This window comes from Anas acuta, chromosome 3 (genome assembly GCF_963932015.1).
Source record: "Anas acuta chromosome 3, bAnaAcu1.1, whole genome shotgun sequence".
NCBI classification, from domain to species: Eukaryota; Metazoa; Chordata; class Aves; order Anseriformes; family Anatidae; genus Anas; species Anas acuta.
In genome coordinates this window covers 25,653,804-25,670,236 of record NC_088981.1, presented here as the reverse complement: position 1 = coordinate 25,670,236, position 16,433 = coordinate 25,653,804, and the positions used below count along the sequence as shown (strand labels likewise).

General features: G+C 39.2%; 1 protein-coding gene across 13 annotated transcripts in view; it reads right to left on the bottom strand.

The window, feature by feature from the left end:
- The window catches only part of RYR2 (ryanodine receptor 2), a 408,101-nt gene extending 396,536 nt beyond the window's left edge, over positions 1–11,565 (bottom strand). For 12 of the 13 annotated variants that reach the window (XR_011094640.1, XM_068676244.1, XM_068676247.1 and 9 more), the window contains exons 1-2: positions 11,285–11,565; positions 1,408–1,464 (exon numbers count right to left, since the gene is read on the bottom strand). Coding sequence is in view for 12 of the 13 variants with exons in the window: in XM_068676244.1 (XP_068532345.1) it covers positions 1,408–1,464; positions 11,285–11,332 (105 nt within the window). In the remaining variant the exon portion in view is untranslated. The remainder of the gene's footprint in view (positions 1–1,407; positions 1,465–11,284) is intronic. The other variant, XM_068676251.1, reaches the window with a different exon arrangement.
- Between the last annotated feature and the right edge of the window lie 4,868 nt (positions 11,566–16,433).

Genomic DNA, 16,433 nt, shown 5'->3' with positions numbered 1-16,433 from the left:
TAAATCACAGGAGATCCCAAGATCTCTCAGAAACTCTTTGTGACAAAATAGTTGCTTACCTTGAAGTATAACTGAAACTTTCTTTATTAACTAAACAAAAGCAACTGTACTTGCTTAAAAGTAAAAGCTTCAAGACAAGTCAGGTCTCCAATCTTACAATACAGACCAGGAAAAAAAAAAAAAAAAAAGTTGTTTTTTTTTGTTTTGTTTTGCTTTAATTTTTAAAAAGTGAGAAGAAAAAAAGATACAAAGAAAGATAGGGGACTGGAAGAGTAAAAGGAATAAGAAAAGTAAGTATTTTGTACATATCAAGTACCTAAAAACCAGTACTCCCTCACAGTATGCATGACATCCTGAGTAATTTAAACAGTATACATAACCTCAAACCCAAATTAGAGCTGACTTGGAATTCCATGGAAGACATAAAAATTATGTTGGACACAGTAAAAGTGCACTGCTAACACAAATTAAGGATACTACTCCGCAAGAGCAATATTTCATTCATTAATGAAGAATTAATGAAGACTTCAGGAGATTTACAGAATAAGAACAATCTAGCTTTCTTCTCAGATAGCAACATGACAGATTATCACCTTTGTTGCATTGGACAAGCAGGTACATCTCCATGGCAAAGTTGGAATGGTTTACCAGCATTTAGATGTAAACACTTTGAAGCACAATTAGTGAAGCATACACATTTTAAAGCTAATTGTGTGAAAAGAAGGTCACACAACGGGGCATAAACGAGATAAACATTAACTGTGCTTAAAATTGCAGACAAAGAGCATACAGGATGATATGTGCTCAAGTCTAGAGGAAGAGGCTTGACATTATCACCAGCGAGAGCAGAACCAGACTTAAAAGAAACATATAGCCATATAGACCCTCCTGAAGTCCTGGGCAAGCAAATTGGTTCATAAAATGTTTAATGATACAGAGTAGATTATTTTGCTAAACATCTGACTAAAATCAATTAATTTCCATTACAATTGCAACAGAACTTAAGCAACAGGTAATACAGCCATGTTTATATTGGAAGCAGTCTTTGTAACGCAGCACTTGGTTTTAAGCTTATGGTACAAATACATTTTTTGGCCAGAAGTATTTTCTTCTGCACTTTTACTAACGAAATAGCCTTTAACAACCTGATATACCAACCTGCCTGTTTTATGCATTTCTTTCACTTAAACATTTTATTATTCCTTCAGCAGGGAAAATGAGATCCAGCTAGAAATTTTGAAAGGAATATCAGGATTTTCTTCATCTGATTACTGTATTTAAAGTGTGCAACATAGCTACAAACCCATTTCACTCACAGAACCGTTCATATCTCTGCACCTCCCAATAAAACAAATTACTAGGCTATAACTACTAATAGCAAGCCATAACTTTTGAATAAGAACTTACTACAACAAAGCGCGCTTCCCAAGTTCTAGATGTGGTTCCAATTGTCAAACTGTAATTCTGTAACAGACATAAATCATCATAAAAAAAAGAAATCTCACTCACTGATATGAAATCACATAGATACATAAAGAATTTTGTTAGCGTTAACACTCCCACAGTTCAATACCCAAATGAACTCATTCTTTCATTGAATGCGTGTTCCAACCCATGTTAGTTAATTCTGCTAGTAAACCAAAAAGTGAAGCAAGGCTTTCCTATGTAAACAGAAATGCAGGTGCCATGCATGGAAACAAATCTCTCCCATCAAGTTCTGAAGCCTGAGCATTTCTCACACACCATATTAGTAGGATTACTTTACAGGATTAGAGCTTTAGGAAAAGTGATACAGCATCTCTCCACTAACCCTTTCCTCGGAGTCAACAGAATACACCCCTGTGCACAAGGCCAGAGTAAATGATTCCTTAAGCCAGGATTTCTAGAGAGCAGCAACTTACCAAGTCTGAGGGGTATCCCCTGAAACAAATTGGTTTGGAAGGGAAGAATAGTCACTGATGCTCGTTAAAAAAAAAAAAAAAAAAAAATGCAGAACAGAGCACAGAATAAAAATACAGGTAAAACAGAAAATATATAATTCTGCTTCACTAACAGATCTAAAGAAGTAAGTAAGGAAAGAAAAAATTTAGAGACTGCAGCTGCAATTGCAGCAGACACATAAGTTATGAACTAAAATTCAGCTAGAAATCTCAGAATAAAAAAGAAGAGCTATACATTATCAATAAAATATATTGATTTTAGCTCTAAAATATACTGATTTTAGCTCTAAAAAGAGGTAAACATTCTCAATAAAATATACCAACATTGCAGCCTGACATATCTTTAATCCACATTCATCTACTGATTATCAGTATATTATGACTGCTGGGGGCAACAGGGGGAGGAGGAGGGGAACAGAACTAGATCTTCAAGGCCCCTTCCAACCTAAACCATTCTATGATTCAAACAGGTATGACAATTCCTAAATTAAAGTAAACATCTCCATTCTCAGCTGGCTGCAGTCAATAAGGAGGTGTAAGTTCTTCAGTACTTAAAACTGCAGCTATACAGTGCTTTTTGTGTATTTTTAGCTGCATTTCTCCTAGAAAAAAAAAAAAAGTATATTTCTCTTCATCTTTAAGAACACAAAAATCTTACAAATTCTTACAACATAATTCTTATTTTTCAACTTCATTATCAAAAAAAAAAAAAAAAAAAAAAACAAAAAACTTTAACCTAAACTCAGAGTTAAAATTTCTAGGCATAAACATCTGTTTTATTCTGGAGAAAAGCCAGGCACCAAGGTATACCTCTCAAGAGGATGACAAAACTCAGAATGAGATTTGACACCCTTCCCTCACACATCCCTCCTTTTCTCATCAAATGCTGTACAGCTAAAATTAAGGATTTTTGAGCTGAAGGACTCCAAAAGCATCAGATGTTATCAATACATCAATACAATGATGTGGAGAAACAGATTACTCAAGTTCTCATCATAACCACTCTCCTACTTGGTAAACTTGATGTGACATTTTTAATATAGTTATTGTCCTGTTCTGTAAGAGGGGGGAAAAAAAAAAAATAAGGAAAGACTTTGTCCTTGCCATTTGTCATATCAAGACAACAAGAAAAAATTAATTAAAAAAGAAACAAATTCCAAGTTTAAGAGCCACCTTCAGGAAAACATCCTTCTACCAGTTTGAACGTTTAAATTAATAACTAAAGACAGTAGCAAGTTCTGCCACAGACTTGGGTTGAAGTGTGTCAAACTGTATCAGGAAGAGCAATCAAACCCAATACCAGAAGACAGAGAGGTCTCATCAGCTACGATAATAAAAAGGAAAAAATGAGAGAGATCAAACAAAAAATGCTGGACTCAGAGGTTGAAAGTTACTAGAAAAGCAACTGCAAATTAACCAGTGTGTAGCTTACTGAGTATAGTACTCTCTTGTGAGACACTGCTAATGCAATTCTGATGTGGACTTGGAGGCATAACACCACACATAATATCTTGGAACTATCCAAAATACAAGAGCATTTCCTCCATAGGATTGCAGGAAACTTCTATATCAAAACGAAATCTACATCATGTTTCTACAAGAATCTTTGTCAGCTCAAAATGGAGTTGTGTTTTTTTTTGTTGTTGTTGTTTTTGTTGTTGTTTTATTTTAAAGCAATGCTGAGAACTAAGCAAAGCTTCCACTAAATCACAATATGTCTCAAATGTGTCTGTTCAAACCTGTAGTTGCATTACATATCATTGGGCCCTGGGAGTAGCAGCATATCTGAAGAACGCTTACCTGACAAGTAACATCAAACATCACTATTATTAGGAAGGAAAAAAAAAAAAAAAAAAAAAGAGAGAGAGAAAGATTTCTTTCCCAAGTGAATACACAACTAGTTAGTGAAGCTCAGGCTTACTAAGAAGTGAGCACAGCATAAAGCTATGCTGCCATAGAAGTAGGTGGGAGCTCCTGCTAGTCTTCGTTAGAAAACTGGGATGATCTTTTCTGTGATGATGTTGCAGGCAGTGGCTGCTCTTAAGTTGTTCTGTTTATTGGCAGTGACAATAAAGAAATATCATTGCTGTTCCCCTGATGGGCACAGAATATTGCAGTAGCTCTGCATTGCTATGGTTGCCTTTAAAAGGCTTCAGCTGTTACCTAAACTAGTCCCTTCGTGCCTTTTCTCATTTACTGAGGTGCATCAGGCATCCCCTTCAAGGGGTCTTCCCTTCCAGAGTGGGGCACAAAGCACAGCAAGACATGGCTTTCAATATCATACACTTGCAAAACGTAGTATAGGTCTTATAATTATTGTAGGATTTTGACAAGAGACAGAGAATTATGCCAGGCTATGCTATTCTTGTTTTGCTATTGGGAGAATTTCCAGGGTATAAACTGCATAAATAATTCAAGTGCTCTGTTCTCACTTCCTTCTGACCACGGTTAAGATTTAAAATGGGTGTTTTCAAGATGCCTGAAAGATGAAATAACAGGTTTCACATTTTCAGCTTTCATTAAGAGAAAATACATTACTCTTAGGTTGTTATTTTACTTGCCACATGCCATGAAAGCATCTTTTAAAGCTTCTTAATCTAAGGAAGCAGTGACAAGATACAACGACTGAAAAATCTGCCCTCTTTTTTTTTTTTGTATAATTTTCTTCAGAAATATCATGTCCTCTTCCTACTGCTTGTGGATAACATTATTTTTACTTCAAGAATTCATGTTATAAATGCAAATGCATACAAACAAAGGAAAAGTTAACCCAAATGAAACAGCTCTTTGCAATGCATATGCATAACTTTGGACAAAAGCACCAAAAAGCAGTTAAGGTGTCTGGATTATGTACTTCAGTAACAACTGTTTCTATTCACCTACGCTCAATGCTTGGGGAGAAAATTCAAACCAAGTAGCTCAATCAAGCCAGAGCCCAGCTTCTGATAGTCTTATCTCATACATCAGTAAGAAACTCTCTCTTAAGATACAGAACTTTCTTGCACTTTTGTTCAAAGATGAAGTCAAAAATGGTATTAATGGGAAAACATTACTCATTTGCCCCTAGTGGTTATTTGTCTTGAGAATTTATTCTTTTGAGGAAGTGTCCCCTTGCAATCAATAGCAAAATTCTTGTTTATGATGTATAAAAGAGAAAGCCCCTGACCAATACAAAACACAGAATTCCTGCAATTTTATTTCCACTTTAGAGGGACAGCCATCTCCAGATATTAATAGAGCTTGATTTCCCAGAAATGCTGCACTAGAAGATCCATCCAATAGACAACAATGAAAGTCTCCTAACAACGTTGTAACTAGGAGCAATTCCAATCAGAATACTGAATCTTCCCAGAGTTTTGTGGTTTTCAGAAGCAAACTGACATTTACACAGTAAAAACTATTAGGCACACATTTGTAGTCAGTCTGCCTGCAAACAAAGTCAGGAGATGAAAACCTGGTTCCTCTGAAGTCAATAGTTCTGCCTTTGGTGGGATCCAAGTTTCACTCATGAGACCTCAAACAGCACTTTGTTACCCTATGTGACCGGGGGAACCCTTACAAACATAAGCCATCTTAAGCCATCTTTTTTTAAACAAGTGGTTGTAAAATAAAAAAAAAAATATTTGTTCATTTGACTAATGTATTCATTTTAGACATTCTTATCAGTACCTAATAAATGTGTGGTACATATTTACAACAGCAGGGCTTCATTCTGAGACTTCTCCATAGCATTACGAGTAACTGTTTGATAATGACTAAAGAGATACTCTTTTTGTGCACAGATTAAGAAAAAAAAAATGTTTGGACAATATAGAAAGTACATTGCTGACTTCCTTAATCTTAATCAACCACAGTTCAAACCACAACAACCACAAAGAAAAATTTAAACTTCTTTCATCATCCTCATAAAATGTGTCCATTTACCAGTTCAAAGGTTATTTATGTACTAGTACCATGATACAAAAAAGGAACAAATTTATGTCACTTACATTTTATCAGGAAAAATAGGAAAGCCCAGCACCTACACACACAGATAGTTTCTAACTTCTCTTTTGCTGTCCACACATAACAAAGTCTACTTTTTGAGCCAATTCAGTAAATTTAATCAACAGTTTAGAAAACAAAACCAAAACTCACTTTTAATACGTAACACCTGTAAGTTTAAAAAAAAAAAATCAGGAGGAAAAGATCTCCATATTTTTAGTTTAATTCATGTACTTCGTGGATGCAGCCCACTTTCATTATTCTCCCACATGGTCACTTGCCTATCTTTTGTCTTGACTCAGAGAAATATTTCAACACACCCTTATCTTTGCACAAGAACTGGTGTACTTTCCTGAATCAGAAGCATCACACGCATTTTCCACACAGCTATATAAAAGGAAAGCCACCTTTAAAATACACCTATAGTAATGTAGCATTAAAATAAAGAAGTCCAAGGCAGATGTAGCTCTTGAAATTGTGCTAAGTCTTTGGTCAGAAGTTAATCCGTGTTTATAATGGAATTCTCTCCTTACAATGTATCCACAGCTCAAGTTCCTGTGATAGATTTTCCTTGGGCCTTCATGATGCTAAGCAGCACCATCCATTATAACACTTTCAGGCACTGAAAGGAAGAGGAGTTCTCTATGCATCAAAACACAAGCCAGCTAACTCTAGCAAGAAACTTGTCTCTCTGGTGGACCAGCTGCTTGCTATGGAGCTTCCTCGTGTGTCCCATACAGACAACCTCCAGATGCAGAACACCAGACAAGACAGTACACAGACCAGACAACTGATTTTATCCAGTGATAATCGCTCTAAGGGTGGTATAGAATGTTTGTGTAACAAATTAGGAATTAAAACATTGATATGCAAAATATTCACACAATTCCCAAATAAGAAATGGACTAAGTGTCCTAGCTAAAATGTATTCACTACAGACAGTCTGTCCAGTTCAATGCCAAAACAGAATTTGAGAGTGGATTCAGTATCCATACTGCAGTGCAGTGCCTTAGAGAGGAAAGTACAGACACTGCAATGGCAGCCACACCATCCCTCACATGAGCTGTTAAACAGTGGTCTCTTGTGCCAGTCCCTGGTGAATCTTCAGAAGTCACACACAGACAGTTACAAGGAATAGCTTTCAACATAAACAAAGGCTAGCCAAATTGTCTTTCAATGTTTTTGCCTTCTAAGATCATTCCTAATAGCCAAGGCTGGTTTTGTGCATTTTTCTCAGTGCATATTGGCAGCTGCATTTGTACATTTGATGACTGCAGCTAACAGAATCAAAGGTATTACATATTATGATTTAAAAAAATACTTTAAAGATAAACAGTAACTGAAAAGTACTGTAGAGGAAAACAAATAATTTCTATTCTATTTCACCAAGAGATACACATAGAAACAAGTCCTCTCATGTTTCATTTCTTATCATCTTAAAATAATCTCAAGATCTGGTTTGTCCAGCTTCTTTCTTTGTCCTGTAGTTCCATCTTCATTCATGATAGCACCTAAGTATGTGATTGTTAATCATATTTGAAGTGGCAATCCTTGTTTAAATGCTTTTATAAAGAGGAATATCTGCAACAGAAGTGACTCTGGAATCACAGAATTTCTGTCCTTCAAACACAACTACATTTGAACCACATTCTTCATTTCAGAGCGAAGAAAAATTCTCTGCCACAAACTCCATTCTTTTATCATCTGAAGTACAAAATCCTAGCACTGAGTTAGCAAAATCTTCTGCACAGCAAACCTAAACAACATTTAACTTCATTTAGAAGTACATTTCCAGTGTTGGAAAGTACCCTTCCAACTTCCTCTGACAGTCATAGTCATACTCAGAACAATTAAGTCCACGTACAAGATAATGCAGCACAGAACACACTCACACAAGCAAGAGCCTTTATTAAACAAATAGGGGGGTGGAGCAGGGAGCACAGAACAACATCAGCATTCTAATAAAAAAAAAAAAAAAAAAAAGGAAAGAAAAAAAAAAAAAAGAGACAGTGACTTCAAAGAACCTGTGGAAAATGTGCTGCTCACACTGACTGTGCTTCTGATTTCTGACAGGCATGTTAGCCTCCACTGTCTTACAGGACAGGGAGAAAGACCATAACCCCAGACTTACTTCAGTGTGTCTTGATGGTGTCACCTACCATAAACATCTTAAAGAAGACCTGTCTCTGATGCAAGGAACTCCACAGCTCCAGGAAAACAGATGTACTGGCATCAGGAACATCCTGAGATCTAATAGCTGAATTGCAACATCTCATCACTCCTTGGTACATAATTGCTTCCAAAACTCAGGACATCTTTAACCAGTGTAAGGGATACTCCTAGGCAGTATTTTGTTGAAATACTGCTACTGTTTCAACCCTATCCTCCACAACACCCCTCCACACAAAGGCCTTTATGTGCATACTGAACCACAAAAGTCAGTCCTTGAACATACACATTATGAAAGGAGCCTATGCATTCAGGCAAATACATTTTCTGTTCTCCTGTGGAGCTCTGAATTATTTTCCCTTTTGAAAGTTTATTTGGTACACATCTTTCTCCTTTGTAATATTAAATAAATAAATAAATAGATCCTCTACAGGGGGGTGGCGATCCTCCAGACATACAACTAATAAAACCAAAAGCAGGATACTTGCTCCTCTTCACTCCCCTTGCACCTCATGCATGCCTTTAGTGGGAGGTCAGGGGAATGCAAATCCAAGCCTAAAAACGGGTACATGTAACATAAGGGTACCTCCACCTGCCATATTCAGCAAAGTAATGAGGAGACCACTGTCTGTGGAGACGTCTATAATTCACAGGACTATATAAAACCTCCTGGAGAAGGGCTGAATTCCAGTCTGTCTGGGTTTGTCTCGATCAATATAGGAACTGACACCTCCAGAAACCCAGGGCATTAATAGGTTACATTCGCTTTTCAGAAGTGACATATCAAACCATTCCCAACTGAAACAGACATTCACCCTAGCAGCAAATTTGTAGGAGGAAATGCATGATGTCACCTTATTAATAATAAAATAATAATAATAATCATAAGATAAACACCACCAAGAGAAGAGGAATTGTTGGGTGAAACAGGAATGTGTGTAGAGGAAAGAAAAAGACACACACACACAAAAGAAAATTAGCAATCAACATGTAAATTACAAACACAAATGCAGTTTAATAGCTAACTGCAAAGAAAGGCATCTTTTTATTGAAGAAAATTTAATCTCTCTTTAAACATTAAAAAAAAAAAAAAATACACTGTGCTTAAATTCCAGGACAAACTCTAAAGACAGCTACAGTAATTTTGCAACATCAGAAAGAGAACCTGAATTTTCATAAAGTTTATCCAGAACTATCAAAAGACAGAAAATACTGTCTATATGTAGTGGGCCTACAGATGTCATGATTAAGGTATTCAGAGCACAGAAAGCTTTTTCGCTTGCATAAGGTGTTCTTTGAAAAGTTCTATTTTAACTACCAAAGCATTCATGAATCCATCTGTCCCTAATTACTGTTTCAAAAATAAATAACTCAGCAGAGAAACTGCAGCAATTATCAGGTAACAGTTGATTTCGAGTGCTTTCTATCAATGCCATCCAGAAATTTACACATACCTAATAGCTTTACAGAAAGCTAATCCAAACTTTCTAAGGACAGAAGGAAGACTACACAGGTTACATCTTAAAGCAACTGACTTCTCCAAGCAGCGTTCATAACTCCAACAAAAGAGAAGTAAAAAACTCACTACTTACAAATAACTACACATTTAAGTTTCACTACTTCATGCAAAAAGGTTATTTATTTTTATTATTATTATTATTTTATTTCACTACACAAAAAGCCTTCCCCATGCCTCAGTTTACCCTGTTCAAGGTCATTTTTCCACCAGTACGACATCCTAAAAAAACGTCCAGGATGGTCTAAGGCTGTGTTTGCCAGATCTCTGCTAAGCCTGACGCACATTATCAGGAGGGTTGTTTTTACATAATGTGCTGCTGCTGTCAGGTGCTGTGGTGTAACACTCTCTGTCTGTGCAGAGCAGTATTAGCATGCTCCCTGCTTCTCTTTCCCTATTAAGCATTCAGATAACAGCACTTCCATGAGCTACGCTTAACATTCAAACCTGCAGTAAGCCTGCCTGTGATGGTACAAGTCTCCCAGAAATGTTCACCAGCAAAAGGACTAACAATAAAACTCATAAATTGAATGGCACATTTTCCTTCAAAGAAGTATTTTGTTTTGCCTTTAGGTGTTATACAATGCTACAATGCAAGTCAAATAAAGCTGAGAGGGGGAAAAAAAAAAAAAAAAAAAGTCAACAATTTTCATGCTAGTGTTGCATAACAGCTGTATTCCCTGCCTAACCAGACCTTCCAAGAACTCAAAATATTTTAACAGGAAATTTATCTCCCAGTTTCTGATTGAAATAAAGCTAGGACCACCGAGATCCAGGATTCATAATGCTGCCAACAGCAGATGAAGTGTTGCACATACGTTATCTACGTGGTTTGCTTCCCCCTCCTTTCTATGCATTTTCTTACAAGACATATATCATGAACATTTTCTAAGTCAGACTGCACTAAATAAAAAGGAAAATGAGCTGTACCACATGGTCTCAGTGTCTCTATATCATCCTATCAAACATCTCAGCAATTTTTCCAAAAGCTGTGACAGGGCGTGCGTACAGCACCATGCAAATATGCCCATCTACAAAACTTGCTGGGGCTGTGCGTACAAGCGGCACTTGGGAGATGGCCCAGCAGGTAAATAAAAGCGTCGCTAGAAGACAAATAACCCCGAGAAGCGTAGAAAGCGGCAATCCCGACGTATTAATTAAACTCGGGGAAGAAGTGCTCTAGCGCTTGACGTGCTCGGGACTGAAGAAGACAGGCGTACGGAAGGGATGCCCGCACCAGAGAAGGGGTTAGTCCGTGCTCAGCGAGGAGGGCGCCCCGCAAGTTAGCGGAAACCTTGCTGCGGAGCGGGCTGCGAGGGGAGAGGCCACTCTTTTTTTTTTTTTTTTAATATATAAAACCTGTTTTCACACGAGGAGCGCGACCGCAGCCTGAAGCCGGGGACTCCCCGCAGTAGGAGCGGCAGATACCTGCGGGCAGGCGGCGGGGGAGCCCTGCCCGCCCCCCACCACCCCCGGGCCGCCCCCGCACCGCGGCACCGCCGCTCCCCGCTCCCCAACCCCACTAACCCCCCCGGGGGCGGGGGCAGCTCGGAGCCCCCCACACCCGGCAGCATCCCCCCTAACCCCCCCTGGGTCCCGGTGCCCTCTCAGGGCAAATCCCGGGCGTCGCCCCCCGGCCCAGCGCGGAGGAGGGGGATGCAGGCGCGGCGCTTACAGTTCGCAGGAACTGGATCTCGTCCTCGCCCTCGCCCCCCTCGGCCATGGCTCCCCCGCTCTGTCTTGCTGCCGGGCGGCGGCGGTGGCTGCCGGTGAGGAGGAGGAGGCGGCCGAAGGCTGGCCGCCCTACCGGGCTGGGGCAAGTGCGGGGATGGCGGAGGCGGCAGCCCCAGCCCGGCCCCGGCTGCGAGCGGGGTGCGGGTGCCCGCCCGCCTGCAGCAGGTTGGCGAGGCTCGGCACGGCTCGGAGCGGCTCGGCCGCCTCAGTGCCAGTGCCTGGCACAGGGGGAGGGGGATGCGATTAACGGCGGGGGGGGGAGGGCGGAGCTCCCGGCCCCCCCCGCTGCTGCAGGTGATCCGCAGCCCGCAAACCCGCCGCCCCGCAAACCCGCCGCCCAGCGCCCCTTGCTGGCTGATCCGCGGAGAGGCGGCCCGGGGACGGACGGACGGAAAGATGGATGGGTGGATGGACGGACAGCACGCCCAACTATATCCCCAGGGGTTCACCTCAGGCATCTGCCACCCAACCCAGCAGCCATTGCATAGCGCAAAGCAAAGGGAAGCAGGGTGGTGGCGGCCATGTGGCACATGCCTCAGTGCCTCGCATAGCTCCAGGTCTGGCTCTGAGGGCTGCGGCTGGAGCCCCACACGCCTCCAGCACCTGCAGAATGGGGCAATGGGGAAACGGGTGGCCTGGGCCTGCCAATGTTGGAGAGGTGCCCTGAGAGAGGGGGATATGAACCGCTCTATGGGCAGCTTGCACGAGCCAGGGGCTCATCTGGGAGAAGAGACAGGTGGGCTACATTGCTGCACAACATGGCATCGCAGTCTGTTGGCCTCTAAATATCATGCGAGTGCTCTTAATCCAGGGTGAAGGAGAGGCTTTACAACTGACCTTACTCAAAGGATAGCTAGCATGTTTGCCATGGGGTAGAGCAGAGGGTTACTATGGAATAGCTCATCTCCAGTGAGTGTTCCGAAATTACGAAGGACATGTTATTTCTAGAAGTGAGGAAGCCAGGCCTCCAGCAGAGAGATGTTTGGCAGCCTCCAAGAGCTGCAAGACTTCTAATATCAGTAGTGCTCTAGAATAAATATATAGTGGGAAAGCTCTGCTAGTATGATACAGTGGTCATGAGGTGAGGACAGTAGAGTATCTTAAGAAATAATGCAGTGAACATTGTATCATTGACAGTAACACATGTGAAGGGTGTGTATATGCAGAAGGCTCTTGAAGGACCAAAACAAGTAAACATAACAAAATCTCAACAATTTTGTTAAACAGAGTATGTGGCTAGCATAACAAGTCATGATGGTAACTAAGTGATTCTTGAGAAGCCATATCCATAGTCTTTAACTTTACAGTGTTCAAGGGCATTGTGAAAAAAGTTTTATTAAAGCTTGTTAAGAGATCTTATCATTACTCCCAGAAGTAGATAAACTGTTCTTCTGACAGACTGGCAAGTGCAAGGGCAGCCAAGATCCATAAGGTCTGTAGAACAAATAACATATGAGTATTTAATACAGAGGTTCTACAGATGAACTCCAGCAGTTCATCAGTTAGGGCAGCTTAAGCATTTCCTCACTGTTTTCAGCTACTGATGGCTTCAAGAGATTTTTACCTCTCATTTTTACCTTTCCAACTGAAAATGTTTTTCTAAATATGATAAAAAAGTGAAATAAATGCTTTTCATATTGCTACAGTATTCATACCCCTTAAGTATCCCTTCCTCCAAATTATTGACTGAAAGATCAACTGAAAGTACTTGAAACGTACTTCTGCTAGGAAAGGTATGCTGAATAAGTAACATTTTGATTATGCTTTATCCCATATACAGAACAAGTCAGTTTAACACAGCAATTCACAAATGCATTTGACAGGCATGTAGAAGTCAGCTCACATGGTTTTACTTTCCATCGTGGTCTGAAGGCAAGTGGTGGCTTAGACACCTGCCCAATTTGCTGCATGTAAGGCAAGGATGTTATAAGGAAAAGAAAGAAAAATCTATAAATAGTTCACTATAATATCAGTGACTGAAACATTTTGTACAGTTTTCAGTACAATAGTATGACAGAATGAAAGTTGTTCCAAGAACTGTGGAAACAAAGATACAAGGTTTCCTATAGATTTGTAGCTTGTAATTACACTCCTTGATGTTTAGCACCATGCAAACTCTAGTCAAAGTTTCTTCATGTTAGAGCAGCAATATTTCTCAAACATTCAGATTTGATGGTGTCTAATGAGTGAACTGTGTGCTACAGTTTTTCTGGCATAAGATAATACTAACTTCTTTACCCAAGCATCCCTTTCCATGAAATAGCTAGAAGCTAATGCATGTGACACTATCAGCCCTCTGTCACATTTGTTGGACTTTCTCAGTTAGTTAAAAGGTATGCAATAACAGAGAGAAACCACACGTGGGTAGGTAATTTAATTTGCATAAGAAACAAAGTTAAAAGTAGTAAAGATAAAAGATCATTTTAATAACTTTCTGAACAGTGTGAAAAAGACCTGATGTCATTGAAATGAGAGCTTCTTGTTAGATTATTCTTCAAGAACTAATATTCATATATCCATACACAGACTATTATATGCACACATGTACACAATGAATATTTCATATAGTTACAAAGTATGCATGGAATATAAAATCAGTGCACACACAAAAAGGCCAAAACAAAGTAAATTCTTTAGCCATGGAGGTAGATTTGACTCGTTCTGTGTTACCTCACCCACACCACTCAGCTACAATGTATGTGCCTCTTCTTTTTCCACTCAAAATGTGACGCCTTACTCTACCCATCTGGAAAGATGAGAAATGTTTTTACAACAAATTTCTGTACATGATGTGTAGCCTGCTGTTCCCCATGTAGTGCTCCCTTTGTTGCCTTGTTCTCACTGTGTTTCTCTCACAACCCCATTCAAAGTTTACCCCATTCAAAATCTCAGTGCATGTTTGTAATTATCACTATGACACATTGTGCATCTTGGTGCATTTTGTTTCTAGGGTTTCTTGCCCCTCTATAACACGCCTTTACCAGTCTTCACTGAAAACAGGTTTCTTGGAGTGATGCAGAGCCAGTAGAGCAGCACCAGTGCAACAGTGCCTCTGAGATACCCCAGCAAGATTCCCAAAATAATGTAGACAATATTGTAAGTATTTTATCACTTCAATTTCATAAATTGTAATCATCTACATTAGGAAACTTAATACTATGTTAGGAGAAAATGCATAGATAGGTTTGTATGCACCCACTCAAATAATAATCTACCTAAAACAAACATTGTCTGCTGTCTGAAATAATAGCAAGTACCATGAACATCAAGTATACAGTACCATAAAGGTAACTCCCAAGTGTTTCTTACTTTTCCATCTCTACTAGAATATATCACCATGCTAACTTTGTCTTCCTAGAAGCACAGAATAAGGCAATACCAATGGGAATGAAATGGTACTGTCCTTTCTTCCTCACACTGTTCTTTGTTACACCATGTCAGACCTTTACGTCACCACCAGCCAGATACCAATCTTGTCTGAACACGTTATTCTAAATTGTGTAAAACTAAAAGGACTGCATCTTCTATCACGTCATAAATGAGCACCACTGTGGTCAATGAAATAGATGCAGTGTAAAATCTGTGCCAGTTTAGGTTCCAACTGTGACAAGGAAAATGAATAAAATGAGTAAACTTGATTCCCAATTGAACTTAAAATGTGATTTCATTGCAGATTAGTAGAGGTTAAGGAAGCATAATTATAACTAAGACCACATAGTTATATGCCTATCATGATTTCCCCAGAGTTCAATAATATACTGCATTTTTCTTCAGTAGTGCTCATCCTGAACACATAAAATATATAAATATTAGCTGCACGTCTGTCATTAAGTACACATCCTGTACTCTAGAAAATCACTTTGCAAACAACCATTCACATAGGCATACAATGACAGTGAAGCTTTTTCTGTTTTATGAGAACTTTAGTTATAATAAAATACAAAGACAATCCCAAAATTAAGCCACTGTCTAATTATAGGAAAAATCTCCCCCATAGTTGCATTTTGCATTTGAATGCAAACAGTCATTTTCTGAGACCTTTTCTGTTACTTTTCTTTCTGTCATCAGCTGAACCTGGTGAGCTCTTTCCTAAGTGTAGTCTGGAACATGGCAGTGACCAAGCATGAAAATTTATACCTTTCCCCCTAAACCAAGAAATTATCAGTACCTGGAGCATCCTTCTTGGCAAAGCTCAAAGCTTTTAGCTTCTCTTTCCATTATTGTGTGCAGGATTATTACCATGAAGGAGGAGCTATGGGTCTTCTTAGATCTTGGGGAATAATAGTTTGCTTGGTTGTCATGTTCCTGTTTCCTTGGAGTTTTTATTGCTTTTTTAATCTTCTTCTAATGTACTTTCCAATAAATTCACTGGAAACTATTGTGAGGCATAAACTTGGAAAAATAAATATTTTTTGAAGGGGACTTTTTCTTTTGTTTGTCTGCAGGCATTACTATATCACATTTCAAAATATTATCAGTATACATTAAAAGTGCACACAAAACACCATCCTCAAAACAGTTTTTCCTGGTTGCCCAGGTCTTCTTACAAATTATGTCTTTATGTAACTATACATAATTCTCAAAATTGGAATTCCATATTTGTGTAGCCAATGAGGAGGGTAATTTTTTAATAATAATTGATATTAATCATGTGTCAGTCTCTCAAAAATCCATGTAAAGCATTGGAGGTGAACAGGTTTTTAAGGTGCTTCAACGTGTTTTTAAGTAAGCACTTAGATATTCAGCATTTCTGATTTATTCTGAACAAGTTCATATCAGAGCACCTAAATAACCCTTGAATAAAGGTGGGGAAATCTCTTCTTCTTCTTTTTAATATCCAAGAACCTTTATGAATGCAAATAATTAAGAGATTGGACAAGCTCAAAACAGACTTATTTCAAATGGTAGGGTTTGTTTTTTTTCACATTTTTGCCTTCAAAAAATGGAGTTTGAGTGATACAGCAGACACAGTTTGTTCTGGGGAGATGCAGAACAATTATTCCATGGCTGCTGAGACAACTATTTGTACACAGGGGAAGAAGGGCCAAGGGAAACAGCGCGAGCACTGGGAACAGCAGGAAACTTCTGCT